General features: G+C 56.6%; 1 protein-coding gene across 1 annotated transcript in view; it reads right to left on the bottom strand.

Annotated features, from left to right (window-relative positions):
• DDX6 (DEAD-box helicase 6) overlaps positions 1-27,426 on the bottom strand; it is a 38,649-nt gene extending 11,223 nt beyond the window's left edge. Inside the window, exons 1-6 of the mRNA XM_066606070.1 lie at positions 27,220-27,426; positions 13,429-13,894; positions 8,464-8,527; positions 6,965-7,069; positions 6,756-6,885; positions 6,427-6,573 (exon numbers count right to left, since the gene is read on the bottom strand). Of these exons, the coding sequence (XP_066462167.1) occupies positions 6,427-6,573; positions 6,756-6,885; positions 6,965-7,069; positions 8,464-8,527; positions 13,429-13,625 (643 nt within the window). The 5' untranslated portion in view covers positions 13,626-13,894; positions 27,220-27,426. The remainder of the gene's footprint in view (positions 1-6,426; positions 6,574-6,755; positions 6,886-6,964; positions 7,070-8,463; positions 8,528-13,428; positions 13,895-27,219) is intronic.
• Positions 27,427-27,768: the final 342 nt, after the last annotated feature.

Raw genomic sequence — 27,768 nt, 5'->3', positions numbered from 1 at the left:
GCAGACACTTGTGGGGGTCCTCTGCTCAGATCCCCCCCACTCATGGGTGCATGCAGACACTTGTGGGGGTCCTCTGCTCAGATCCCCCCCCACTCATGGGTGCATGCAGACACTTGTGGGGGTCCTCTGCTCAGATCCCCCCCACTCATGGGTGCATGCAGACACTTGTGGGGGTCCTCTGCTCAGATCCCCCCCCACTCATGGGTGCATGCAGACACTTGTGGGGGTCCTCTGCTCAGATCCCCCCCCACTCATGGGTGCATGCAGACACTTGTGGGGGTCCTCTGCTCAGATCCCCCCCACTCATGGGTGCATGCAGATACTTGTGGGGGTCCTCTGCTCAGATCCCCCCCACTCATGGGTGCATGCAGACACTTGTGGGGGTCCTCTGCTCAGATCCCCCACTATGAGCCAGAAGGGAAAATCTTATTCCAGCAATCCCTGTACTACATGCGGTCACCCATCTAAATGGCAGCCCTGTACTATATTTCCCAGCGGCGCATGCCATTAAGGTGCATGACTGGCAGTCTGCGACTTTCCCCAGCCAAATCAGCTTTCACCATGGTTGATGGAAGACTGGAATGGACAGCGGATGGCGCTACCAGACAGGTTTTGAAGAGCATTTTTGTTGATTAGACAACCCATTAAGGACCGACTCATCTTGAGGGAGATAAAGGGTTAAGAAAAGGCTGCGAGGCAAAAGTAGAAGCCAGCAGATCAGATGTGGTTAATACAACCAGTAAATGAAGGAGGCCTACAGAGATCCTAGGACACCCCACAAGGGCACGCAGGACAGCCAGGACCCCCGGCCAGAAGGGGCGCAGCTTGCTACACGGCCACGAAGTCATCTGCCAACTTAAACGCATTCAATCTCAAGGGGGGGGGGGGGGGTGGAATAATCTAGAACGACACTTGTATTGAATGTGTCTCGAGCGAACTATGGAGGGGACATACCTCCAGCCGATCCGCCTCTTAACTCCGGTCCATCTAGGGCCCACTTACATGCATTCGCTAGGGGATGAGCGGCTGTGGACGGCAGAAGTGAATAGACGTGGGTGAGGGGGTTCAGCCAAGTCCGGGGTACGAAGGAGACTGACATCCAGTGAAATATGTAGGCACCCAAACCCTGCAGCATGACGAAACGACAGGTACCTAAAAACCCCATTAGGAATTTGAATGGGGCCTCTAAGGATCTTGAGGGGGCTAGTAATAGAAGGCAGTTTGGCCAGTGCAGCCCTCCAGGCACTAGCCACTACTTGTGTAGGATCCTGGCCCAGCACCCCGCAGCAGAGGAGAGGGGGCAGATACCTCCGCTGCAGTAAGAGAAGACCCGATAATTTAAGATCAGATCGCACAGCAGCAATATTCAGAAACAGCCGGCGACTATCCATGGCCTTTTGCGGCATAAAGCCGGTCTGGTCTGCGTGAATTACAGATTACACTAAGCCGATCAGGCAGAATATTTACTTAGATCATTTACTGTAGAGAACCGACCCGTGTAGGGAGGCTCTAGGACCCTGTTGTACCGCCTCTAGCTTGGATACAAGATGTGATACGGGCGGGCATGGAGGCTCTAGTACCCTGTTGTACCGCCTCTAGCTTGGATACAAGATGTGATACAGGTGGGCATGGGGGCTCTAGTACCCTGTAGTACCGCCTCTAGCTTGGATACAAGAGGTGATATGGGCATGGAGGCTCTAGTACCCTGTTGTACCGCCTCTAGCTTGGATACAAGATGTGATACAGGTGGGCATGGGGGCTCTAGTACCCTGTAGTACCGCCTCTAGCTTGGATACAAGAGGTGATACGGGCATGGGGGCTCTAGTACCCTGTTGTACCATCTCTAGCCTGGATACAAGATGTGATATGGGCATGGGGGCTCTAGTACCCTGGTGTACCATCTCTACCTTGGATACCAGATGTGATATGGCCAGCCATGGAGGTATACAGGCTCTGTATAGTATCCTGTGGCATATCGCTCCACACTTGCTATAACTGACCCTCTAGATCATGTAAACTCCTAGGCTGTGGAAGCTGGTGTCCCAGATGGTCCCATATATGTTCTATCAGCGATCAGACACGGCAGTGTGACAATGTTGTGGGGGCTCCTGGGACCCCTCGTGTGTGCGGCCGGGCATTATCCTGCTGGAAGCCGCCATGAGAGGAACACATGTGGCTGCAGGATGTCCTGAACATATCGCTGAGCTGTCATTGTCCCTCGTACCATCACTAGGGGGGACCGACTGTCGTATGCGATGGCCCCCCAGATCACACCAGTAGCGGGCAGGATTAAGGCGCTCACCCCGAGGTCTCCTGACACGACCACGGCCGTCGTCAGTGCCCAAACTAAGCCTGGATTTATCGCTGAAGACAACCCGGTTTCCCTCTGTAGTGTCCAGTGTCATCACCCACGACATCACTGCAGATGGAGGTGACGGTGGGGGTCAGAGGCCGTACATGTAATGGGGGCGACGGTGGGGGTCAGAGGCCGTACATGTAATGGGGGCAGTGAGACCAAATGTCCTTCAGCCAAGTGCCTGGAAATGGTTCTGACAGACACTGCGGTGTAATGATGGCGCCATCTGTTTCTGGATGGTGGACAACGAAACAGTTGGAGCTGCTGGTGCCTGTCAGACAATCAGATACTCCTCTCTACTGATGGTCTGTAGGGGGCGTCCTGAGCCCGGTCACGTTGTGTGCCCCCATCCACTGGTCCCAACATCTCCTAACAGTCTGGTCAGACGCTCCTCTCTACTGGTGGTCTGTAGGGGGCGCCCTGAGCCCAGTCACCTTGTGTGCCCCCATCCACTGGTCCCAACATCTAACAGTCTGGTCAAAACGGCCGGTGGGGGACAATTCATCAATACGACCATCGAGCTTCTCCCACCCCAATAATGCGCCCCCCTCTGGTAACGGGGTGACATCTCTTCTCTGCGTCGTAGAGGCGTCTAGTGGCCAACAAGCTCTACAAGCGGAAGAAGAGGTCACTACACACAAGGAGCCTCCGAGAGCCTCTTATAGGCCAAGGGGGAACCACTTTTAGGGCCTCCGGTGACCGTCCATCTAATCACCACAACTCTCATCATTTACAGATCTGCAGCAAAATGACAACTTCTAGGGGGGGGATTGTTTTTTTGACAAAAAAAAGTGTATTTTAAAGGGAATTAGGGCAGTAAGAATCTGGCAGACAAAGCTCCCTTCTGGGCTTCAGCAAGTCAGCAACTAGGGCCCCCTGCATCGACTGGGGAAGACTATCCCTTTGTACACTTCCAACAAAAGAGGGCTAGTATTCCTCTTCACCTTCAGCCGAGGCCTGAAGGTTTTGGGACAACATGGACTGATATTTGGGACTGTTCACAATTCCTTCCCCGTTGACTAAACCCCGGTTCCTGCAGAACAGCCCCCACAATGCTGCGCCCACCATAGTCACTGCGGTCTGGGGGTCTTCTGGTGTCAGCAGTGTTGGAGTTTGTTGGACAGAACACGTCCCCTCAGACTTCTGGTAGACGGGATGGAGGTTCTGGTAAAACATGGGAGGGCTTGGATGTTCTCGTTAGGCTTCCGTCTTGTCCCCCCTCTCCCACAGTACAGACATATGAACAGGGGAGATGGCTGTCACATGACTACACAACCAGGACTTAGAAACTCCTGCAGCTCCTTTAGTGTTGCTGTCGGCCTCCCAGAAGAATGTTCTTCTGGTCTCTTCAGTTTTTGAGGGCCATCCAATTCTTGGCGATGTCTGTTGGCCCATTAGCCCCCTTCTTGCTGATGGTCTACCCTGTGCCCCATGGTATATGTAATGCCTTGGACATGTTTTGGCCCCATTCTCCTGACTGACATCTTCCTTCCCCTTTGATGGCCTTTAAGATCTTTACCGATCAACTAAGACCCAGAATCCCTGTAATAACGGCAGCGGAGTGCAGACTGCTATCTATTAGGAGGTTACATGTGATTGGCTGATTCTGGACACACCCCCATCCCTAAATGATTTCAGGTAAAATCTGAAATCATTCATCGTTACATGACAAAAAAAAAGGCCTTCACTTCACATCCAGGGTAATGTTGGGGATAGCAGCCCACGGTCTCAGAAGGGGCTGGATAAGACAGAAGCTTCCAATCTGTATCCCCCATTTCAAATATGGTGGCTTTTCAATCATTTGTTGTGAAGTCTGATAACCGTACGCTCACGTTGTGTAACCAGCGCGGCCGATTTAAGCCAAAGGGATCATTAACAGAGGCTTTCAGCTCTAGTAAGCCCCTCCGCCAGGGATTGCCCTGCCCACCTCACAGCGATACCCACCACAAAGGCGCCCCTCATAATGGCCTTATATGCTTCCATTGGCCTAGAGGATCCCCATAAGTTACATTAAAGGTCCAGTATTCTACATGTGACTGTCGCAGCTGCCCTACAACCATAGGGTTCTGTAACCACCCTGGATGTGCGACTGAGGGGTAAGGCGATATGCCCATAGTAACTTAAATGGCCGAGTTATCAGATGCCCCAAGAACATCTAACAAGCTGGTAACAAGTCCTGTGACCCAAGCAACAAATAGATTTATAATAAGGCTTTGTGAGCGTCCGAGTAGCGCGAGAAAATACCTCTGTGGGAAATCCCACACGTCATTTATCTATATAATTTGAGGAGCTAAACAAAGCACAGACCAGGTCCAACGAAGACCGGTGACCGCGGGTAGGGCCTACGACCATTGACCTCTCCAACCCAAGACGCTGGAGCAACTGGGAAGGACACCAGCTGAATCCATATTTGCTCTAAGAGTCAAACCTGGAACGGGGAGGGATGAAAACTAGTGACAGCGCAAAATTATTTACCATATCATGCAGTAGAAATTATAGTGATCAGATCCCACCGACAGTCTTGGAAGGTAGGGACTTCACTATGGAGAACAGAAAGCCCAGTAGCTCAGCGCCCCTCCGCACCCGGGCCTTCTCATGTGCAAGAAGCTACAGGCCAGTTAAAGGCTTTTCAATAACACGAGAGATATGGGGAGAGGATTTTTTGGCACATCTCACAACTAATGTAGAATTAGGGCCACGCAGATTCCAGGCCATAATTTTAGCTTTCAGCATTAATAATGTAGAAGTCTATTGTGGACCAATGGTGGGGGAGGAAACAGGAGGTCGGGCGAGCGAGCCACAGAACAGAAGGAAAACCTGTATAGACTAGAAAGATGGCAGATGGTGAGGCTTGTGCTAAGAAAATTGTAGATCAATGTATCAGTTAATTGTTCTTTTATTGGATTGTAGACTAGAAAGATATAGCCTGCTGCTAGTATAAGTAGTGAAGGGGTTAAACAAAACCTTTTCTATACCAGTATGGGGTAGACAGACAAGATAAGAGTCTCCAGACCCCCCCCCCCCCCTCCCTTGCATGTTATAGTTACACCTTAAGAGGTGTAACTTATGTTAATCATTTTAGTTTCAGCCTATCATGCATCTTGGAGGTATGTACTTTTCCTGTGATGTCATTTATGGTATATAAACCAAATACACCTGAGAATAAATTAGAAATCATCTGATACCGCACAGGCTGGTGTGATTTGTATTTCTCCTGGGCCCAGACTTCTATACGAAATCTGGGAGGGCCTTTTCTTTGATAAGCACATAAATTCCCCTTACAGTTTGCGTCTAGATGTTAGGAATGGCTTTTACATGGGCCGTCAGGTAAACTACTGCAGGAGTGCTGATGTCACCGCTGACATCATTGGCGCTCGTGCAAAGCATTTACACTGACAGACTTCACTGCTAGATCGCAGGCTTCTCGCTCAGCGCTTCACCTTCTATGCTATTAAACTCCACTATGAGAGCCCGGCCCAAGCAGGAGTAGTGGCTTCGTTCTGAATAATATGCGACACCACACTAACCCACCATTGCGGTAGATATCGCTTGGGACCCTTCTAGAACTTGAGCAGCAGGATTTACCGGCAGCTCCCGAGGGCAGTCAGGGGTCCCTCAGCACCTAGGAATCAGCTCCTCCTGTCAGGAAAAGCCAAAAAGTAGCAAAGACACCTGAAGATAGCATTTCTGGGATTGAACCCAATAATCTTGGAGGTCCCTTCCAACTCTACAACTTTAGGGTTCTAGCACTTGGATGAGTTTCCCTCATTCTAGCTACAAGTGGGGGTCTCTAGTGGAACACTTTGAAGTCTCTGACTTGACGAAAGTTGGTGAAAGGTGCAGCTGCTCTAACTTTTCAGGCCAGGGCTTTCACATCCAACTTGGACTCTCAAAAGCAAATCTGTAGCAAAATACGTATCTACATTAATACACACAGGACTACCCAGGCCGGTCACAACTATACATTTAATTGCTGTGTAATATTTGCTGGCAGCATCCCAAATTCCAGCCATACTACGTCTAATTCCATCCCATGGCCCTTCCCCAAGCGGAGCAGTTTCCGGTTTTACCTGTATCATCCAGCCTCATTATATCGTCTCTTAGATTGGTGCCTCCGGTTGTTGCCATCACTTTAACCCCTCCCATATGCTTGCTGACTTGGATGCAGATCTGACTGACCTGAAGCGCAAGTTCTCGAGTGGGTACAATCACCATTGCTGTAGAGGGAGAAAACCCGCAAAACATTAGAGAGACCGGTTACTTACGGCACTTCTCTGCCGAGTGTAAGACCAACAGGGACGAAAACAGACTGAGACCAAAGCTCTCTGTTCCGTCTCATGCATTCGGTTTTCTGCAAGGACTGAACTAGCCCTCGTTTCCCCAAGCGCCGTATGCTCACCTTGTATGCAGTCCTTCTTTAGGTCTAGCCGTTCAAGTAAGGGAATGAGGTAGGCTCCACTCTTGCCAGTTCCATTTTTTGCTCTAGCCAAGATATCCCTACCAGACAATGCAATGGGAATGCTTTCCTCCTAGAAGGAGACGGTAATCTGGTAAGACACAACTCGTTAACAGGCCTTGAATATTATAATTAGGCGCCATTTAACAAACCTGAATTGGAGACGGTTTCTCCCATCCCATTTCAAAAATCCCCATGAGCAGCTCTCGTTTTAAACAATAGTCTTCAAACTCATTGCCTTTTGTGGAGGTGACATCCTGGAGACAACAGGAAAGTTACTTCATCAAGAGGAAATTCATTGTGAAGGGAAGTAAAACCCCGCCGACCGTTTCACCCCAATCCACGGAAGCAACGAGGATCTGCAGCGAGAACACAGCCTGGCGCAACCTGCTGCAGAAACCACCGCAATACCACAACCGTGCGGCTTGTCTTAGGAGGTGGCTTTTAACCGTTAATTGTTGGCTTTACCGAATTTATGTAGTTTTGTTCTGCAGGTTTTACCATCTTTGCCGTCTTCCATTTAAGCTGCGTGACGGAAACTTAGCCAGATGGAATTAAAGCTTTCTGTTATTGCCATTTTTAGCTTTTGGATCGCTTTCTAGCCTGTTTTTTGGGAGAAAAATAGGACTCAAAAAATGTGTTTTGCTACTCCCCCCATTTTGTCCCCTGGCATTACATAGGCCGGCCAGAACAGGTTTAAAATGCTAACTGAATTATGGCAGCAATATGTAATAGGCGGTCTGTAAAGAGGTCATTAGTCACAATTACTAAAGCCACCATGTGCCGGTCAGGAGGCGCGACTGACTAACAACTCAAGACCATTTAGAAGTCATATTGGAAATGTGAATGTTCATAAGCCAACGTTACAGTCACATGTAGTGGAAACGCTGCGGCTTTTCTGTGGCAAAACAGATGCCCCCTCCCTGCTTGCTAGAGCCTATGGGAGCGCCGAGGGCACAAACGGCAAGGGAGCGCTGCAGCGGAGGAAATCGGCGGTGTATCTGCGGCCACAACCAAGGTTAGAATTTGACTCTCTTGCGGAAATGGTGTAGATTTTGCCACCCTTATGGTGATAACTGACTACCTAACATGATTGCAGAAGTCATACGTGACCTAAGGCCCTTTTACACAGAACAATTAATCACTCATTTAAACTATTTCTTTTGCTCAGTGTAAATGCCGGCAACGACTGACCGCTATGGGAACAAGGACTCTTTCGCTTAGCGTTCATTTCATGCCGGTGTAATCGTTGGCTCGCTCGCTAATCGCTCGGTTTGAACACCGATGTTTCAGCCGTTCTCATTCACGGCTACAGCGAAGTGACCGGTGGGGCTGAAGGTTTTGCTTGTACGCTCGGGCAATCGGTTTAGGCACAAACTGACATCGCTTCCTCGTTCATTTGGGTGAATAATGTAATCGTTCGTGTTAAAGCACCCTTCCAGCTCCCTTGTGATGTAGAGACGTTCTCTGCAGGGCCTTCTCCCTGTTTAACCACTTCAATGACAATCGGAATAGACTGCGGCTTCTGAAGGTTAAATGGAGTTATCCCAGCCCGAAACCCCCAGCTGAGCTCCTGAGCCCAAACCACCCAGGTGGGACGGGGTTAAACGTCCAGGTAAGAAAGGAGCAGCAAACTACAGGCACATCTTACCGAAGTCTTTATTCGAAGATCTTTTGGTGGGAGTTTTAATGTCTTCTTCCAGTCATCACCAGGTCTACAAGGGAGAACAAGGCGTTACATTATGCGGTTTTCTTGAAGTTCAGAATATTTTGCAGGAATAAGCTTAGATTTCATGTTGTAAAAAAGGTCAAAGCGCCCCAAGAACCATTTAGAATCACCAGGCACCAACATGAACCCTTTCCCAACATCATGGGGTTGTGAAGGGGATATGGAGCCACGTTCGCCCCATTTCTGACAGCCACTGGCAACAGCGGTGATCAGAGCTTCGATCGTGGGAGTTAAAGGGGGGCGCCATCTGTGTAACCCCTTCCCCGTCAAGTAACATACTGTCATGTACTCACCTCTCCTGACGCCTGCTGTGTCCCATGACCGTGCTCGGGCCCCGGCTCCAGTCTCTGTTGACAAGTGCAGTCCTGCCCAATTTACGATCGCTGAGCTGTTATTGGCTGCAGCTGTCATCAGGAACCGGAGTGGGTGACGAGCGCCATCACTAAACACAACAGGAGCAGATGGAGGCGCGTATACGACAATATGTTAGGTTACTTAATGGGGAGGGGGTTGAACTAAGATGGCACACCTCAGACACCCCTTTCACCATCTAGATGCCTTGATCAAAGCTGACAGTGTGGCCAAGCAGCCAGCCAGAGAGGGGGCCCCACCGATGGGTTAACAGACAGGTGAAGGCTCCCAGGGTTACCATGGATGCTTATCAGTCCCTGCCAGTGGACTTCATAGGCAACACTGAAAAGTACTATATATTGCCATAATGAAGTATTGCAGTATAGCAGTACAAGTGATCACAACTTCAAGCCCCCTATGGAGAAAAATATACAAGGTTTAATAAAGTTTGGGGGAAAAAAACTGATTTTTTTTTTTAAATGTGAAAAAAAACAACATTTGTTGCGCCAAACTAGTCAAATATTACACGCTTTATTCTATAGGAGCGCAGCACGAAAACCCATAGGAAACGGGGTGTCAGTTCAATCAACATAATGCGAGATTACGGCAACAGAAACAATCTCGCCTTTAATAGAGAAAAACAACAAAACCTCCGTGGAAAGTTTATCACAACATAAAGTGCACGTCACGGTTACTGCACTGGATTGCAATAAATACTTCTTACTCCCCCATGGAAGGAGGTAACAAGCGGACAACGAGCGTTATCCTTGAGTATCCCGAGAGATCCGACTTCTCACCAAGGTACCATTACGCTTCATGGAAGAGTAAAGAGACAGCATGACGCTCGGCTGTTCTTGTGGCAGGCGCAGCCTGTGAGCGGAGGGTGACGCAGCCCCGCCGTGATGCCAGTTATGGAGTACAGGGGGCACCAGTCACAAAGGCAGTTAGGATGCAGGGATGCTGCGTATGGGGTTCATCTTTACCCTAGTACACAGGACCAGGAGGAGGCACGTTTTTTATGTATAGAGAGGCAGCCCCCTTCGGCAGATCCCCCTGGTCCAGGGCCAGATATCAGCAAACCAGCATGGAGCTCTTGGGATGCTGCTGGAGTCTGGACCCTGGGAGACTCTGCCCCATCTCGGTCCGCAGGTAACCTTCGTCCTGCAATGAAAGCATGTATAGTCGGTGACTGACTGACCCGTCTCGGGGGCTTCCGCTCTAGTGTCGGACATGCCATGAACAGTTACAGTACCGCAGGAGGGGCAACGAGCAGGCAGCGCTTACCCAAACCGGAGCGCTAAAAGTTACTGAACGCTACATGGATCCCAGTTGTTTCAAGATGCTCGTTTGCATTTAGCGAGGAAGGGAGTGTCAGTGGAAAGAAGGGGGAGGGGGGGGGGGGACCCCAGGGCTGGCGGTTAATGCCTCCCTTACCTCTGAGGTCAGGGGCAGACAGCAGAATGGTTATCCGTGTTCAGTTAGTCGTCCTCAGTGGGGTAACTTGCAGTCCTGTCTCCCTATATTCCCTGAATTCAAACGGTACTTGAAGATTGGCGATAAAAAGCTCCGCCTCCTACATGCAACAGACTAAAATGGATCAATGCTTGCCAGAGGGGTATAGCTGGTAGGGGAAGCTAACACGGTGCCTCCTTGCGGCCGCAGCTATACCTGCGGTCAAAGCTGTGCCCCCCAATAATACGAAGAAGCATAAAATTTTCATCTAAATAAAAAGTTACAGTACTTTAACCCCTTAGCCTGGGTTCACACAGGGCGGATTGGCCGCGGTTCTGCCGCGCGGAATTGCGCCGCGGCAAATACGCCCGCGGCCGCTAATCTCAGGATCAGCCAGCCATGTGGACGAGATCTCTCAGAAATCTCGTCCACACGGGACGGCCAATCCGCGGCGGTAAGTCCGGCAGAAACCGCGGCTGCGGTTTCAAAAGATGCAGCATGTCTATTTATTGTTTCCTCTATGGGAGCGCCGGCCGCAACGGAAAAGCGAGTGGCCGGGCCGAAATCTCCCGGCGGTAATCTCGCGGTTTTTGCGGCGGCCAAACCGCAGGAATTCCGTCGGGAATACGCCCAGTGTGAACCCAGCCTTAATGACGCAGCCCTCCCCCCCATTTACGTTTTTTTCTTTCCCTCTTAAAAAAAAATAAAAATAAATCATAACTCCTTTATTTATCCATCGCCGTCGCCGTATGAGGGTTGTAGTTGTTTTTGCGGGACGAGTTGTATTTTCCAATGGTGCTATTTACCATATAATGTACTGAAAAACTTTTTAAAAATTCTAAGTGGAGTAAAATGAAAAAACAAAACGATATTCCTCCATCTTTCGGTGCGTCTTGTTTCTACGGCGCACAAACTGCAACAAAAACGACATAACTATTCTACGGGTCGGTGCGATTACTGCGATACCAAACTTGTATTTATTTATTTTTTTACTATCCTTTTTTTTTTTCAAAGACATTTAATTTTTTTCAATTATTTTCTGCGGTCATCTTGCGCGCGATGACTTTCCTGTCGACGTAGTTCAACGATGGCTCATTTTTTGCGGGACGTCTTGTAGTTTCCATTAGTACCAATTCGAAATACATACGACTTTTTGATCGCTTTTTATTGCGCTTTTACTGGGGACAGGGTAACTGAAAAAGTGCATTTCTGGTGTTCTCTATTTTTTTCGAACGACGTTCACCGTGCGGGGAAAAATAATCGGCTACTTGCATAGATCGGACTTTTACGGACGCGGCGATACCAAATATGTAATTTTATTATTTAGACTTTTTAATTATAGATATGGCAAAAGGGGGGGGGGGGGGTTAAACTTGTCCCCCATTATTTTTTATTTTTTTTTTTACACACAATTAAAAAATCTTTATTGCTCTTTTTTTCACTTTACTTTTAAGCCCCCCTGGGGGAATACAGCCAGCGATGCTTTGATCGCTCCTGCAGTATGAAGTGTTGCTATAGCATTAAGTCATACTGCATTTTGATCAGTCTCTGAAAGCAGCCCTGGTGCCTTTCAGAAGGCCCCCGGCAGCCATGACACCTGCACGGCTCCCCCGATCTCACGGCGGGGTGGCCGTACGGGGGCTTAAAATGCTGGTCAGAATTGAAAGGGTTAATAGACACGGCATTTAAAGGGTTAATAGACGCGATTGGCCAGACGGCCGATCGCGGCTATCGCCCACGGGTGTCAGCTGTACTAAACAGCCCCGCGACCTCTCTGCATACATACCACGACGCTCCAGGACGTAAATGTACATCCTGGAGCGAGAAGGGGTTAAAGAAAAATCCAGCTCATCCCACAAAAAGCGCCCAGTCAGCGATGGTGGCAAAATAATGTTATGGCTCTTGGAAAGCAGAGAGGAGAGTCTCGGGTCTGGATGGGATTAACAAGAGGCCTTCACAACCCCGCTAGATGGATCCCGAAGTCCTACGAGGGAGCGAAGCCGTACAAACCAAATCGCGACAATTAAAGGGGTTGTCCGAGTTGGAGGTTTTTACTAAAACCCCATTTCCCGTGCAGTAAAATAACGGCACATGGTCACCTCTCCCGGCTCCCACGCCAACGCTTCGGGTTTACTCCGATGTCACGTTTACAGACTGCCCCAGCGGCCAATAAGAGCAGCGGAGGAGCGAACACAGCGGGGGGGGGGGGGGGGGGGTAAGGCCGGTTAGTTTACACATGGGGAAGGGGGTTTACAGGGTTTTAGTGAAACCATACAACTCCGACAACCCGTGTCAACCAATGTTTATTGGTCAGAAGTATGGAGATTAATGGGATTAAAAGTCTGTCCCCCTAATCTGATCCCATATCAGCAGCTTTCCCTTTTAAAGCCTCTGGGACAGATTGACTAACCCCATCTTATTACTTACTGCAAACCGTCTTCAAGTGCGCCAAATGTGTGCAGTGACTGCTGGACGACAAGTATAGCACAGTTTCAGACTGTCTAATCTAACTTTCCATAACCTATTAGCCGGCCTTGTTGCCTATAAACCAAGAAACTCCACCGCTTTCTGGACAAGATGAAAACAGTGTCTGAAAGCATCTAAAACATATATGCAGAGTAAAACATGCAAAACATTTTTCCGGAGCGGCGTGCGCCAAAAAACTATTGACTTTTCAATAGCAAGTCTGCTTGGCAACTAGGATTACAGAGTAGTTATACAGCAGCCATGGAGGCGAGCCTCCAACTATACGTTAGAGCAGAGGTCCCCAACCACCGGGCCAGGATCGGGCAGTTGGTGGTTCCTTGCTTGTCCGCGGCGCTGCCGTCTGCTCACCGCGTTTGCAGTGAATACTGGCAGGGGCCATGGCTCCCCTGATGGTATTCACTAAGCAGCGCTGATCCTAACCACAGTAGCGTCAGTGTGCAGCCGGGATCCTCCTCCCCCCCTCCCCTGCTACTCGGTTCCGCAAGAGCAGGGGGAGGAGGCGTCCAGCTGCACACTTGAATCAATCAGGGATGAGTGACCAACGTGCCTTATACAATCTACTAGACGAGTTGATGAGCGGGGAGGTAAGCTACTCACTTAATAGCGCTGCTCAGGCTCTGTGCTTGCTGCTGACTTCCATTATTGATTGTGCTGGCGTTCTTCAGCTGGCTTATTTGCTGCGTCTGCGTTCCCCCACTTCCAGGCCCTGGATTGGTTTTCACCGGGCCCCTCAATTGCCCATTCTGACTGGACAGACCCATTAAAACAGGGTTCTCTGTTCTTGTGGTGCTCATTTTGTTTTCTATTAAATTGTCCCTTTGAAGGTTTTTTCAACTTCAAAGTCTGAGTCAGTACAGAGACTGTAATAAGTTTATAGACTCTTCAAAATGAAGAGATAAAGTCTTGCTCAATAAATGAGTCCTTGTTATTGCAACGCAACAAGTGATTGTTCTCGTTAAAGTCTTTGAACTGTGAAGTCACTTGTTCGGATGCACCAAATCCACTTCTTTATATATAAAAAAGCCCTCGGATGTAGATTTGACTTAAGATCTGTCAAAGCAACCTGGAAGAGAAGACATGGAGAAGAAGATGTTAATGGAGGCAAAAGGATCCCATTTATTAACTTACCGCCCGTCTGCAGAGGCCGCTCCCTCAATGCCAGACAGTAAGACTCACATCTGTATCTAGAGAGCGGGACAACCAGCCCGAGAGCCGTGGCGACAGAGGCCCCCCTGGACTGCGTTTCACACGGTTTCCGTATTTTCAGGATAGAGTAGCTACCATTATCCATCTCCCAAAAGGACCGCTGGAGGCGCTTTGGGGTTCAGCCCTTAGAGTGTCAGACATTCACAAAACCACGGAATACAAAAGCAAATAATTCAAGTCTCTTCGGGACGCCGCGGCGAGGCGGCAGGTTTCTGCGCAGAAACACCCAGCTGTGCACAGGAATGGACGCATCTCGCCGATTCAAGTTTTTGCAGAAGTCGCGGCGCAGTCTGCCGAATACTAATTACTAATTTACATAATTACCAAAATAGCTGAAATAATCCCGTTTTCTGTTCAGGTAAATAAACCTTAGAATACAAGTTTTCATATTTGGAGTAAAAGGTTTACTTTATTGGAAATGTCGGCTTCCTATCAGCAGACCCGTGCGCAGCAGGTAATTATAGATCATGCTTATTACGCACAGCCCAGAACCCGTAGTTAATCGCGTCACAGGCCCCTCCTCCTGCTGCTGGGCCTATAAACACAGAGCGCAGGAAGAACTGACCAGCAGAAGCGTTGTGGATCATCCACAGCACGACCGCAACCAAACCTGCACCGTTGGCGAGAGCTGCGACTCAGTCAGCTGTGCATAAGGTGCCTCTCACCTCCAAACACGAGCGCGCACCCCGCCGGCCCCCCCAAGAGCGCCGCGCTCACCCCGCCAGCCCCCCAAGAGCGCCGCGCTCACCCCGCCAGCCCCCCCAAGAGCGCCGCGCTCACCCCGCCAGCCCCCCCAAGAGCGCCGCGCTCACCCCCGCCAGCCCCCCCAAGAGCGCCGCGCTCACCCCGCCAGCCCCCCCAAGAGCGCCGCGCTCACCCCGCCCAGCCCCCCCCAAGAGCGCCGCGCTCACCCCGCCAGCCCCCCCAAGAGCGCCGCGCTCACAGCCCGCCAGCCCCCCAAGAGCGCCGCGCTCACCCCCGCCAGCCCCCCCCAAGAGCGCCGCGCTCACCCCCGCCAGCCCCCCCAAGAGCGCCGCGCTCACACCCGCCAGCCCCCCCCAAGAGCGCCGCGCTCACCCCGCCAGCCCCCCCAAGAGCGCCGCGCTCACCCCCGCCAGCCCCCCCAAGAGCGCCGCGCTCACCCCGCCAGCCCCCCCAAGAGCGCCGCGCTCACCCCGCCAGCCCCCCCAAGAGCGCCGCGCTCACACCCGCCAGCCCCCCCCAAGAGCGCCGCGCTCACACCCGCCAGCCCCCCCCAAGAGCGCCGCGCTCACCCCGCCAGCCCCCCCAAGAGCGCCGCGCTCACCCCCGCCAGCCCCCCCAAGAGCGCCGCGCTCACCCCGCCAGCCCCCCCAAGAGCGCCGCGCTCACCCCGCCAGCCCCCCCAAGAGCGCCGCGCTCACCCCGCCAGCCCCCCCAAGAGCGCCGCGCTCACCCCGCCAGCCCCCCCAAGAGCGCCGCGCTCACCCCGCCAGCCCCCCCAAGAGCGCCGCGCTCACCCCGCCAGCCCCCCCCAAGAGCGCCGCGCTCACCCCCGCCAGCCCCCCCAAGAGCGCCGCGCTCACACCCGCCAGCCCCCCCAAGAGCGCCGCGCTCCACCCCGCCAGCCCCCCCAAGAGCGCCGCGCTCACCCCGCCAGCCCCCCCAAGAGCGCCGCGCTCACCCCGCCAGCCCCCCAAGAGCGCCGCGCTCACCCCCGCCAGCCCCCCCAAGAGCGCCGCGCTCCACCCCGCCAGCCCCCCCAAGAGCGCCGCGCTCACCCCCGCCAGCCCCCCCCAAGAGCGCCGCGCTCACCCCGCCAGCCCCCCCAAGAGCGCCGCGCTCACCCCGCCAGCCCCCCCAAGAGCGCCGCGCTCACCCCGCCAGCCCCCCCAAGAGCGCCGCGCTCACCCCCGCCAGGCCCCGCCCCAAGAGCGCCGCGCTCACCCCGCCAGCCCCCCCAAGAGCGCCGCGCTCACACCCCGCCAGCCCCCCCAAGAGCGCCGCGCTCACACCCGCCAGCCCCCCCCAAGAGCGCCGCGCTCACACCCGCCAGCCCCCCCCAAGAGCGCCGCGCTCACCCCGCCAGCCCCCCCAAGAGCGCCGCGCTCACCCCGCCAGCCCCCCCAAGAGCGCCGCGCTCACCCCGCCAGCCCCCCCCAAGAGCGCCGCGCTCACCCCGCCCCCCCCAGCCCCCCCAAGAGCGCCGCGCTCACCCCGCCAGCCCCCCCAAGAGCGCCGCGCTCACCCCGCCAGCCCCCCCAAGAGCGCCGCGCTCACCCCCGCCAGCCCCCCCAAGAGCGCCGCGCTCACCCCGCCCAGCCCCCCCAAGAGCGCCGCGCTCACCCCCGCCAGCCCCCCCCAAGAGCGCCGCGCTCACCCCCGCCAGCCCCCCCAAGAGCGCCGCGCTCACCCCGCCAGCCCCCCCAAGAGCGCCGCGCTCACCCCGCCAGCCCCCCCAAGAGCGCCGCGCTCACCCCCGCCAGCCCCCCCAAGAGCGCCGCGCTCACCCCGCCAGCCCCCCCAAGAGCGCCGCGCTCACCCCCGCCAGCCCCCCCAAGAGCGCCGCGCTCACCCCGCCAGCCCCCCCAAGAGCGCCGCGCTCACACCCGCCAGCCCCCCCAAGAGCGCCGCGCTCACACCCGCCAGCCCCCCAAGAGCGCCGCGCTCACCCCGCCAGCCCCCCCAAGAGCGCCGCGCTCACCCCGCCAGCCCCCCCAAGAGCGCCGCGCTCACCCCGCCAGCCCCCCCAAGAGCGCCGCGCCTCACCCCGCCAGCCCCCCCAAGAGCGCCGCGCTCACCCCGCCAGCCCCCCCAAGAGCGCCGCGCTCACCCCGCCAGCCCCCCCAAGAGCGCCGCGCTCACCCCGCCAGCCCCCCCAAGAGCGCCGCGCTCACCCCCGCCAGCCCCCCCAAGAGCGCCGCGCTCACCCCGCCAGCCCCCCCAAGAGCGCCGCGCTCACCCCCGCCAGCCCCCCCAAGAGCGCCGCGCTCACCCCCGCCAGCCCCCCCAAGAGCGCCGCGCTCACTCCCGCCAGCCCCCCCAAGAGCGCCGCGCTCACCCCGCCAGCCCCCCCAAGAGCGCCGCGCTCACCCCCCGCCAGCCCCCCCAAGAGCGCCGCGCTCACCCCGCCAGCCCCCCCAAGAGCGCCGCGCTCACCCCGCCAGCCCCCCCAAGAGCGCCGCGCTCACCCCGCCAGCCCCCCCAAGAGCGCCGCGCTCACCCCCGCCAGCCCCCCCAAGAGCGCCGCGCTCACCCCCCGCCAGCCCCCCCAAGAGCGCCGCGCTCACCCCGCCAGCCCCCCCAAGAGCGCCGCGCTCACCCCGCCAGCCCCCCCAAGAGCGCCGCGCTCACCCCGCCAGCCCCCCCAAGAGCGCCGCGCTCACCCCGCCAACCCCCCCAAGAGCGCCGCGCTCACCCGCCAGCCCCCCAAGAGCGCCGCGCTCACCCCCGCCAGCCCCCCAAGAGCGCCGCGCTCACCCCGCCAGCCCCCCAAGAGCGCCGCGCTCAGTCACCCAGCAGCTGCTCCTGAGCGCTGCCGCCAGTCAGGGTGATACAGAAGAGCCCACAGCATTTCCAGTGTGTGAATACGTCCGTACGCCGGTTTCACATAAGCACATTATGGGTGTAACATGCCTGTAATACACTTGTATGAAACCACAGAGGGGAGAACTAGCGATGGGCACAAGTCATACAACGGCCTCATGTGCACATGGCAGTGTTTTTTGGAAAAGTCGCCTGAAAGTTTAGTCACCGTTTAAGTAAAGCCTCTGGCCACCACCGCCGCCGGCACGTCCGTTCTCATCTGCGGACAGACAGGACATACGAGGTTTTTTCATGCAAATTATCAGTCTGTGTGCATAAAAAAAGTCACCGCACGTCCGCATCGGCGCACAACAGAGCCGCACGCTGTCCGTGGATTAACGCAGAGACACGGTCCCAAATATGGCACGTTAATTAACACAATACCATGGAGACAGATCTTAGCCTGGCGAACCATTGGCAGAAGTCAACGGCAGCGGAAGACAGTGACAAGTGCCAACTCCAGAATGATGGTAAACAGGTTGTCAGACCCCAAAACCCCATTTAATCCACTACGTTACACTGACAAATCGGCATTTTGCAGAAGGGTCCCGTTCTCCCCGATCAGGTCCAAGACCCCATGTCCGTGAAATCCAAGCATGTACACGGACCCCCAGGAGCCCAAACTCTTCAGAACACCAAGTACATCTGAGCTAAGAAGCCAACCTGACAACCATTTGTGTATGGGGCAGCGGAAGCAGCTCAGCGGAGACGAGCGTGCATGCGTTCGGCTGGCAGCAGCTTATCCCCTGACAAGGATGAAGGCGTTATATCTAACAGCCAGATTCTCATCTCCCCCGACATGGAAGTCAAGGGGCTGCCAGACACATTAGATCAGCTGAGGGTCCGTCTATATGGGCCAATCATAAGGAACCCGAGGCGGACGGGCGCGAGTCTCCAGCCACCCTCCATCCTGTACAGGAGCAATTATAGCCAAGATGACCGCCGTGTCCTAAAGCGCCCAACCATCCTGTGCAGAAGGACCCCAACGCCCCAAAACAGGCATGCAGACCAAACGGCATCTTGTGTCCAATCTGCCTTAAGCCCTTTAGACAGGACGGTCAGCCGCCCCAGTGGTGCTTTTACACAGGAGCAGTCGCCGCTCAGTGAATGGGGGGGCCGGGGGTCCGTCCAGCCCCCCGCCTGCATGCAGTCACCAGGCCGTTGTCCGTAGATCAGCATCTGCCCGTTTCCAGACAACCAGTGATTTATCTTCTTTCGCTGCATGCGTTTACACTGCTCAATCATGGCACAATCCGCTAGATCCAGCGAGTAGTTTGCCTGATCACGCCGGTTAAATCGTTAGCGTCATTTCTGCTGCAGCGCACATGCTAAAGGAAGAACGGCCGAATGACGAACACTAAATCTGTGCGTTTAAACTGACATTGTAAAGGATACAACTCTGCGCAGTTTACTCGCTCCCAGTAAACGGACCCTAAAGGGCGCTCTGGCCGGCATGGTTAGGCGCATGAGCGCCCCGAGGACGACCACACGACTATTACGGCAACGACCGGGGATCGCTCCCGCCTGCTCCCATGGCTAGTACGAGGGGGCCGTCGCTCATACATGCAGCCGCTCCTGCTCACATAGCCGATAGCCAAGTGACTCCAACCGGCCAGCGATTTCTCGCTCCGTGCGCTGTCGGCGGCCGCGTGTACACCGCACAACTATTGCCCAAATTTACTGTTTCCAGCGATAATTTGGGTGATAGTTGTCCCATGTAAAAGGCATCTCAAGCCTCTGCCAGACACTTCCTTGCGTTGGGCATGTTGGCATCTAACCCGCTGATCCAGCACATGGGGCAGGAAGCCAGCCAGCCGATTACTGCAGCTTCTACACCCCCCCGAGACCAGTTCCCTTCGGTGTGAATGAAGCCACATGTTCATAGGTCACATAAGCGCCAACACCCACCGCCATGTCACCCGTGTGCAGAGCTTCTCCAAGACGTGATGACAAGGTGAACAGTCAAGTGGCATCAAGGGCTCATCCTTCGGCAAACTAACCCTTCAGACGGGTCGCGCCCCGGCGGCAAATCCTGTGTATGTGGAGGTGACCACATTAAACAAATATTCAGATCCAGGAGAAGACGACATAAGACCTCTGAGGTTAGTAATACGGCATTACGTGGAGGACTAACCCCAAGTGACTGGCTTCATCTTGCACCTTAAAGGGGCAGTTTGGGCTCAAGATAGGCCATCAGCAGCTTATTCCCGGGGGTCCGCCGCTTGCGATTGTCCGGCCGGCTGTCACTGCAGTGGATAGGAGGAGAAGCAGGAGCGCCGCTATTCCACGCCCTGCCCAGGACAGGATGTCCGTAACAAGAGCCGCGCTATCAGACTTCAATGGCGGTGAAGCAGGAGCCAACCCTCTCTCCCCTGGGCAGGGGGCCGGACGATCAGCTGTTCTGAGGATAGGTCATCAGTTAAAAGAGCCCAGATTGCCCCTTTAAGAGAGTAATCCCACCTCAGCTGGTTACGTTTCTAGACCAGGAGTGTTTTTCGGAAACAGCCGCCACTCCCATAGCTTCCAATGAAGTGAACGGAAGGCATGGTAACAGTGCAGCGCGGCCCGCACCGATGTCCCTTTAAACCTCATTCACTGCAGTGTTTCTGTAACCCCCGACAAGGAGATGTAGAAACCGCCAAACGCTGAAATGGGACAACCCTCGAATAGCAATCTGGTTTTCTCTCATGGGTGCATTGGAAGAGCCAGAACCTATTTTTTGCCAACAGACGTAGAAGGCTTTTTTTCCCCCATGGGGGGGGGGGGGGGGGGGGGGCAGCACTTTGGGGTACATAATATGTATCTTAAAAAAAAACAGGAGTTATGCTGTTTTTTGGGTTTTGCCCTTTCTGGATTAACTTGCAGCACAAACATAACGCTGTTCTCCGGTACAAAAGGATTGTGGCACTACCAAATCTGTACAATTTTAAGGCGACCTCTGACCCTGGACAAACAAAGATGGCCGCCCCGCTTGCTACCTGATGCACGCTGTGCATCAGTATACATGGTAGACATTACACGCTGCTATGATTGGCCAGGGCTGCCCATGTCAGCAGCTCGCAGCGTCTTGGACTGCCGATGTATACAGTGCGCATCAAGTAGTCAGAGAAGGGGAGCGGCCATCATTGTCTAGGGTCAGGGGTCGCTTTAAAAACACTTAACTACTAAAGCACAACTCACTCTTTAAAGACACCCTCTGCTTTTCTGACAGCGTCTTACAAGGCCGGTACCACTTGTTTTCCTGCTGACAGCTGTATAAGGCCGGCTGCAGACGGCCGTGACGGGCTCCGCGCGGAATATTCGGCGGCGAAGCCTGTCACGGCGACCCCCAGAGACCCCATACTTACCAGCGGATCCGGCGTCCTGGGTCCCCTGACGCATTGTGAAGGCCTATTTGCATTTTGAGTCCATAACAGACTACCACAAAAAAATACAAAAACATTGTGGTCACTAAAGGGTTAAAAGGCTCCTTTAAGGCGTTGAGAGAGAAAAAAAAATAAAAAAAATCTAACCTTCCTTCTTCCTCCCCCGTCAGTCTGCTTACCGCATCTTCTCCTCCTGATCTCCTGCAGTCCCCCGGGTCTCCTCACCTCCTGCAGGGCGGTGTACCCGGTCGCTGGTGACGTAGCGCTCACTGCCTAGCGGGGAATGGCGAATCCTCGGCAGCCTGCTTTAGAGCGCCTGTGCAGGCGTGATATCACACTATATGAAGCACTAGCAGCAAGATATTGCACCTGTGCGCTAAAGCAGGCTGCCGAGGATTCAACGTCCCGCTAGGCAGAGAGGGCCACGTCACCAGCGACCGGGTACACCGACCTGCCGGAGGGGAGGCGACCCAGGGGACTGCAGGAGAAGATGCGGTAAGGAGACTGACAGGGGAGGAGGAAGTAGAGATTCTTCTTCTAATGACAGAACCCCTTTAACCCCTTAATGACGCGGCCACTTTTTTTTTTTTTTTTTACAGGGGGAGGAAAAAAAACAAAAATATGGGGGACTACAACATGCGACGCTTTAATCGCTCCTGCAGTATGACGCAATGCTATAGCATTACGGGACCCCCGAACATCGTTTGGGGCATTTAAAGGGTTAATAGCCGTGATTGGCCGATTGCAGCTATTGCCCGTGGGTGTCAGCTATAACAAACAGCTTCTGCCCGCACTGTAAGAGGCCTTAACTGCACAGGGAGTTACAGTGAAGCCCCCCAAAAGCCAGTGAGTTACCGTTCCCCACAATGCCAGGAGTGCCGCCGGGCAGGGAGGAGGGGTACAACACTAAGCCAGCACTGTATTCAGTTCCTTGGGGGCGCGGTGGATGCGTAATGGGAACCCCAACTATAAGGCTTCATTGATGGTACTGGGGAAGAGAGAACTGATGTGGGGGCCGGGGGCCCAGGTTCACCTGCGCCTCCAGCCCCCATTATCTCCTATAGGTCCGACCCCCACAAAGCGCTGGCACATCCACGCACCGTCAGCAGTTTTGACCTTTTAAAGATCTTTTTTCAGGTCCTATTCGGGCGTATGAACATCAAAGCAAAGTCCGCCGCTCGGAGCCCCCTGTACCCCCCAGAACGGAGCGCTCCTGCGCGGGATCCAGGACCAGCAGCCCTTCACACTGCAGCACAGCCCCTTTAACCCCTTAATGCTCCATAATGTACATAAATGCCATGGTCAATTCTAGCAATGGCATTTAAATGCCCGGATCAGAGTTCTGGGGGTCCCAAACTACGCACCGCAATGAGAACACAAGGGGCTGTTCAGTTGCCACGGCAACCAAACAGCCTTCTGAAAACCACCAGGACTGCTATTGCAAAATTGCCTATTAAGTTGACTGTGGGGTGGCTTGATAGATTGCCTGTCAGACCGCGGTGTGATGTAATGCTACGGCACTAACATCACACTGCAGGAGCGATCAGAGCATCACAAGTTCTTATCTGCTATGGGGACAAAAAAAAAATGTAAAAACTAAATTAAAAAAAAGTTTAAAAAGTTATTGGAAAAATTGCTGATAATTTAAAAACAAAAAACTAAACACACAAGTTTGCCGGATACAAAAAAATGTAAAAAACGCCAAAAATATTTGGCATCCCCGTGTCCAAGTCCAATTCGTTAGAGGGGGGTCCCATTAAACAAAAAGCAGCAGTGGAAACATTAAAAAAGTTATGGCGGTAAGCACAATTTATTTTTAAAGTAGTACAAAACCCCCATAAATTTGTATCGTATTTGTGGCGTCGCGCAGAATAGCGTTATGTCACTGCCGTTTACTGCGCTGCGATCCTAGAAACAAGAACCTCCAAAGATGGCGAACCCGCAAGGACAGCGACCCTCAGAGCGCGAGGGAGACGGGCAAATAGAAGTTATGTTTTAGAAGGGAGGGCGGGGAAGAAATGTAAAGAGGAGTGTCCTTAAGGGGTTAAAGGTTGTTCTAAGCCAATCACAGGTGAGATATGCCCCCAACTGAAGAGATGGAAGCCGACACAGCAGGACCTGCGAGCGCAAGCCGTGACCGGCTGCATGTGGGGGCGGGATTACAGAAGTTGCCCAGCGCCATTTCTGTATGGACGGCTTTACACGGGACAACTAGCAGTCCAGACGTTGCTGCGGCGAGGTGTTCGTGTACGGGAGACTGCTCCGCGTGCTTTAACAGATATTGCTTATGTTGGTGGTTGCTGGCGCCCGCCGCCCAGCGCCATCCACCAGCGCCCGCCGCCCAGCGCCATCCACCAGCGCCCGCCGCCCAGCGCCATCCACCAGTGCCCGCCGCCCAGCGCCATCCACCAGCGCCCGCCGCCCAGCGCCATCCCCTGACTACCTTTAGGAAGGGCCGTTACACTTCAGCGTTTTTTGCTGTTCTGGAAGAGGCGAAATGGAAAGAAAGCGCCTAGTGACACCTCTGACCTCTGACCCCCCCCCTCCGCGCCACTCTCAGTTTTCCGCATTATTGTTGCTGCACCAGAGGCGTGGCTGGCACGAGTGGATCTGACGGCGTTGTACTCGCACGCGGCGCACGGTGATGTTGGGTCCCAGCTCGGTGTGAACGCGCACGTAACACTCGCCAAGACCGAACAAGCTGCGATTGTGTGAGCACAACATGGCGGCCGGTGGGATGGCGGTACAGTGCATTACTCGCGCACGCAAGAAGCTATGACCGCCGCTCGGGTGACACGGACCGCCGCGCTCCCAGGTCCAACTAAAAGGAAGCCGTCTGTTTATCCGTTTCTCTTCTATTTTGTCTAGTTTTGTTTTCCTAAAAGCCGCCATGGTGAACGGCGCCAAAGACACGATCGGCCGGTTACATCAGACCAGCGGCCTGGAATGACAGCTGCAGGAATTGTTGCGCGGTTTCTTGGCTGCAGTAACCGCCACTAACGGTCGCCCTGTACGGACGCGGTCGCACCTCACTGATTTGGCGCAGATTTTGGTTTTGCCGCAGATCCAAAGCCGATTGAAGCCTCTAAAGCGATCGCTGCCAGCGCCGCCATCTTACTCCAAGTGACAGACAGCCCCTCCGGCATCACCTGACCAGCGGCAGCGCTCCGCACCCAAAGCCGAGAGGAGCGGCGCCACGTGGGGCGGCCGAGCGCGGCGCCCCCATACAGAGCAGCCGCGGAGCCTCCGGGGCGGCCGAGCGCGGCGCCCCCATACAGAGCAGCCGCGGAGCCTCCGGGGCGGCCGAGCGCGGCGCCCCCATACAGAGCAGCCGCGGAGCCTCCGGGGCGGCCGAGCGCGGCGCCCCCATACAGAGCAGCCGCGGAGCCTCCGGGGCGGCCGAGCGCGGCGCCCCCATACAGAGCAGCCGCGGAGCCTCCGGGGCGGCCGAGCGCGGCGCCCCCATACAGAGCAGCCGCGGAGCCTCCGGGGCGGCCGAGCGCGGCGCCCCCATACAGAGCAGCCGCGGAGCCTCCGGGGCGGCGCCCCCATACAGAGCAGCCGCGGAGCCTCCGGGGCGGCGCCCCCATACAGAGCAGCCGCGGAGCCTCCGGGGCGGCGCCCCCATACAGAGCAGCCGCGGAGCCTCCGGGGCGGCCGAGCGCGGCGCCCCCATACAGAGCAGCCGCGGAGCCTCCGGGGCGGCCGAGCGCGGCGCCCCCATACAGAGCAGCCGCGGAGCCTCCGGGGCGGCCGAGCGCGGCGCCCCCATACAGAGCAGCCGCGGAGCCTCCGGGGCGGCCGAGCGCGGCGCCCCATACAGAGCAGCCGCGGAGCCTCCGGGGCGGCCGAGCGCGGCGCCCCCATACAGAGCAGCCGCGGAGCCTCCGGGGCGGCCGAGCGCGGCGCCCCCATACAGAGCAGCCGCGGAGCCTCCGGGGCGGCCGAGCGCGGCGCCCCCATACAGAGCAGCCGCGGAGCCTCCGGGGCGGCCGAGCGCGGCGCCCCCATACAGAGCAGCCGCGGAGCCTCCGGGGCGGCCGAGCGCGGCGCCCCCATACAGAGCAGCCGCGGAGCCTCCGGGGCGGCCGAGCGCGGCGCCCCCATACAGAGCAGCCGCGGAGCCTCCGGGGCGGCCGAGCGCGGCGCCCCCATACAGAGCAGCCGCGGAGCCTCCGGGGCGGCCGAGCGCGGCGCCCCCATACAGAGCAGCCGCGGAGCCTCCGGGGCGGCCGAGCGCGGCGCCCCCATACAGAGCAGCCGCGGAGCCTCCGGGGCGGCCGAGCGCGGCGCCCCCATACAGAGCAGCCGCGGAGCCTCCGGGGCGGCCGAGCGCGGCGCCCCCATACAGAGCAGCCGCGGAGCCTCCGGGGCGGCCGAGCGCGGCGCCCCCATACAGAGCAGCCGCGGAGCCTCCGGGGCGGCCGAGCGCGGCGCCCCCATACAGAGCAGCCGCGGAGCCTCCGGGGCGGCCGAGCGCGGCGCCCCCATACAGAGCAGCCGCGGAGCCTCCGGGGCGGCCGAGCGCGGCGCCCCATACAGAGCAGCCGCGGAGCCTCCGGGGCGGCCGAGCGCGGCGCCCCCATACAGAGCAGCCGCGGAGCCTCCGGGGCGGCCGAGCGCGGCGCCCCCATACAGAGCAGCCGCGGAGCCTCCGGGGCGGCCGAGCGCGGCGCCCCCATACAGAGCAGCCGCGGAGCCTCCGGGGCGGCCGAGCGCGGCGCCCCCATACAGAGCAGCCGCGGAGCCTCCGGGGCGGCCGAGCGCGGCGCCCCATACAGAGCAGCCGCGGAGCCTCCGGGGCGGCCGAGCGCGGCGAATGGCTGCTTCACTGAAGTGACGAGAGGAGAGCGGAGCAGGAAAGCTGCTGGCATCCGCCGGCTCACCGCACGGGCGACATGTGTCATCCAAGATGGCAGCCGTCCTCACACGGGCGTTTGTTCAGACGCGGCACCCTAAAGCGCCGCCCCCTCACTCACACAACGGGGGGCCGCAAAGAGCGCTGAAACACTAAATGGCGCTGGCGGCGGTGAACTCAGAGGCGGTCTGCAGCGTCGCGCAGAACACTAGTGACCGCGGCCTGGCGGTGCTGACAGCGGCTCCAGCGATCACGGGCGACCGTGTGGAGCGCCGGCGGCTAACGCCCGCACAGGCTGTATGGGCGACATTTTGAATTCCGCGTCCGCTTCGCTATGTAAACGCCGCAGAGCCTCCTTGCGATCGGACTTACCGCTACGACTCCAGACACGGGCCGCCCCGCAGGACGCCGCCGCACCGAGGAGCGAAAGGGCTCACGGAAACACCGGCGCGGCGAGCGGCACTCCTCCTGTCATGTGGCCGCTTCATTCACCTGCGCTGCGGACACCACCGAGCCGCCCGCTGCGCCGCTTCCGTAACCGCCATTCACCACCGAGCCGCCCGCTGCGCCGCTTCCGTATCCGCCATTCACCACCGAGCCGCCCGCTGCGCCGCTTCCGTATCCGCCATTCACCACCGAGCCGCCCGCTGCGCCGCTTCCGTATCCGCCATTCACCACCGAGCCGCCCGCTGCGCCGCTTCCGTAACCGCCATTCACCACCGAGCCGCCCGCTGCGCCGCTTCCGTATCCGCCATTCACCACCGAGCCGCCCGCTGCGCCGCTTCCGTATCCGCCATTCACCACCGAGCCGCCCGCTGCGCCGCTTCCGTATCCGCCATTCACCACCGAGCCGCCCGCTGCGCCGCTTCCGTATCCGCCATTCACCACCGAGCCGCCCGCTGCGCCGCTTCCGTAACCGCCATTCACCACCGAGCCGCCCGCTGCGCCGCTTCCGTAACCGCCATTCACCACCGAGCCGCCCGCTGCGCCGCTTCCGTAACCGCCATTCACCACCAAGCCGCCCGCTGCGCCGCTTCCATGGTACCTGTCCGTCGCAGACAGCGAGCGCCTCTGACATGCCGGCCCCCCGGGGCGGAGGCTGGGAGTTGTAGTGCGCAGACCCGCTGCTAAACACATCTGCATACGGCGCAGCAGCGACACACGCACCACCACCCCATATCCGAACGGAACCCGTAACCCCCCCCCATATCCGCACGGCGTCCGCAGGCCCCAAATACGTTATTAACCCTTCCCATCCCTCGCTCCCCCATGAAGGCCCTGCGAGCTGAGGGGAGCCCGTCAGGCATGCTGGGAGTTGTAGTGTCAGCCCGCCGGGTCACCCCGCTCCCCCACAGGCCGCCCGTTACACCCGTCACACAGGCCTCACACACGCACCCCGCGGCCCGAACACTTCCTCCGCGCCGCGCCGTCCTCGTCTTCCTCCGCGTCTCGCCGCTGATGCTCTTGTCGCCGTCGGCTCGGTTTTCTTTGCTTTTCCTGTTGTTTTTGTCTGTTTTTCTTTCTTCTCGATGCGTTTTTCTAAGTCGAAGCTCCAAAATGGCTGCTTCCTCCTATAAAGCTCCCGGGCCGGATCCCTCCGCCGCGCGCGGCCGCCGCTGCCGGGAGCACGTATCACTGCGCGGACTATTTTCTCGGGGGAAACACTTCCGGGTCGTCCACGTGGGGTGGGGGCGCTTTATATCCCTATCGCCGTTTATCCCACGGGGGCCACACGGGCTGGTGGGGGCGACACCTCCGCAGGAGCTGCGGCTCCAGTATTACAGCCGGGGCCTGTTTACAACCATGGTGGAAGATTACCTGAGAGGAGACCCCCGAGGGCTGCTCCCCAATACATCAGGGACCACTGCAGGCTGCTCCCCAATACCTGAGAGGAGACCCCCGAGGGCTGCTCCCCTATACATGAGAGACCACTGCAGGCTGCTC

This window comes from Eleutherodactylus coqui, chromosome 6 (assembly GCF_035609145.1).
Source record: "Eleutherodactylus coqui strain aEleCoq1 chromosome 6, aEleCoq1.hap1, whole genome shotgun sequence".
NCBI classification, from domain to species: domain Eukaryota; kingdom Metazoa; phylum Chordata; class Amphibia; order Anura; family Eleutherodactylidae; genus Eleutherodactylus; species Eleutherodactylus coqui.
Note: the sequence above shows the minus strand (reverse complement) of the source record. Positions and strands in the feature narration are given on the sequence as shown.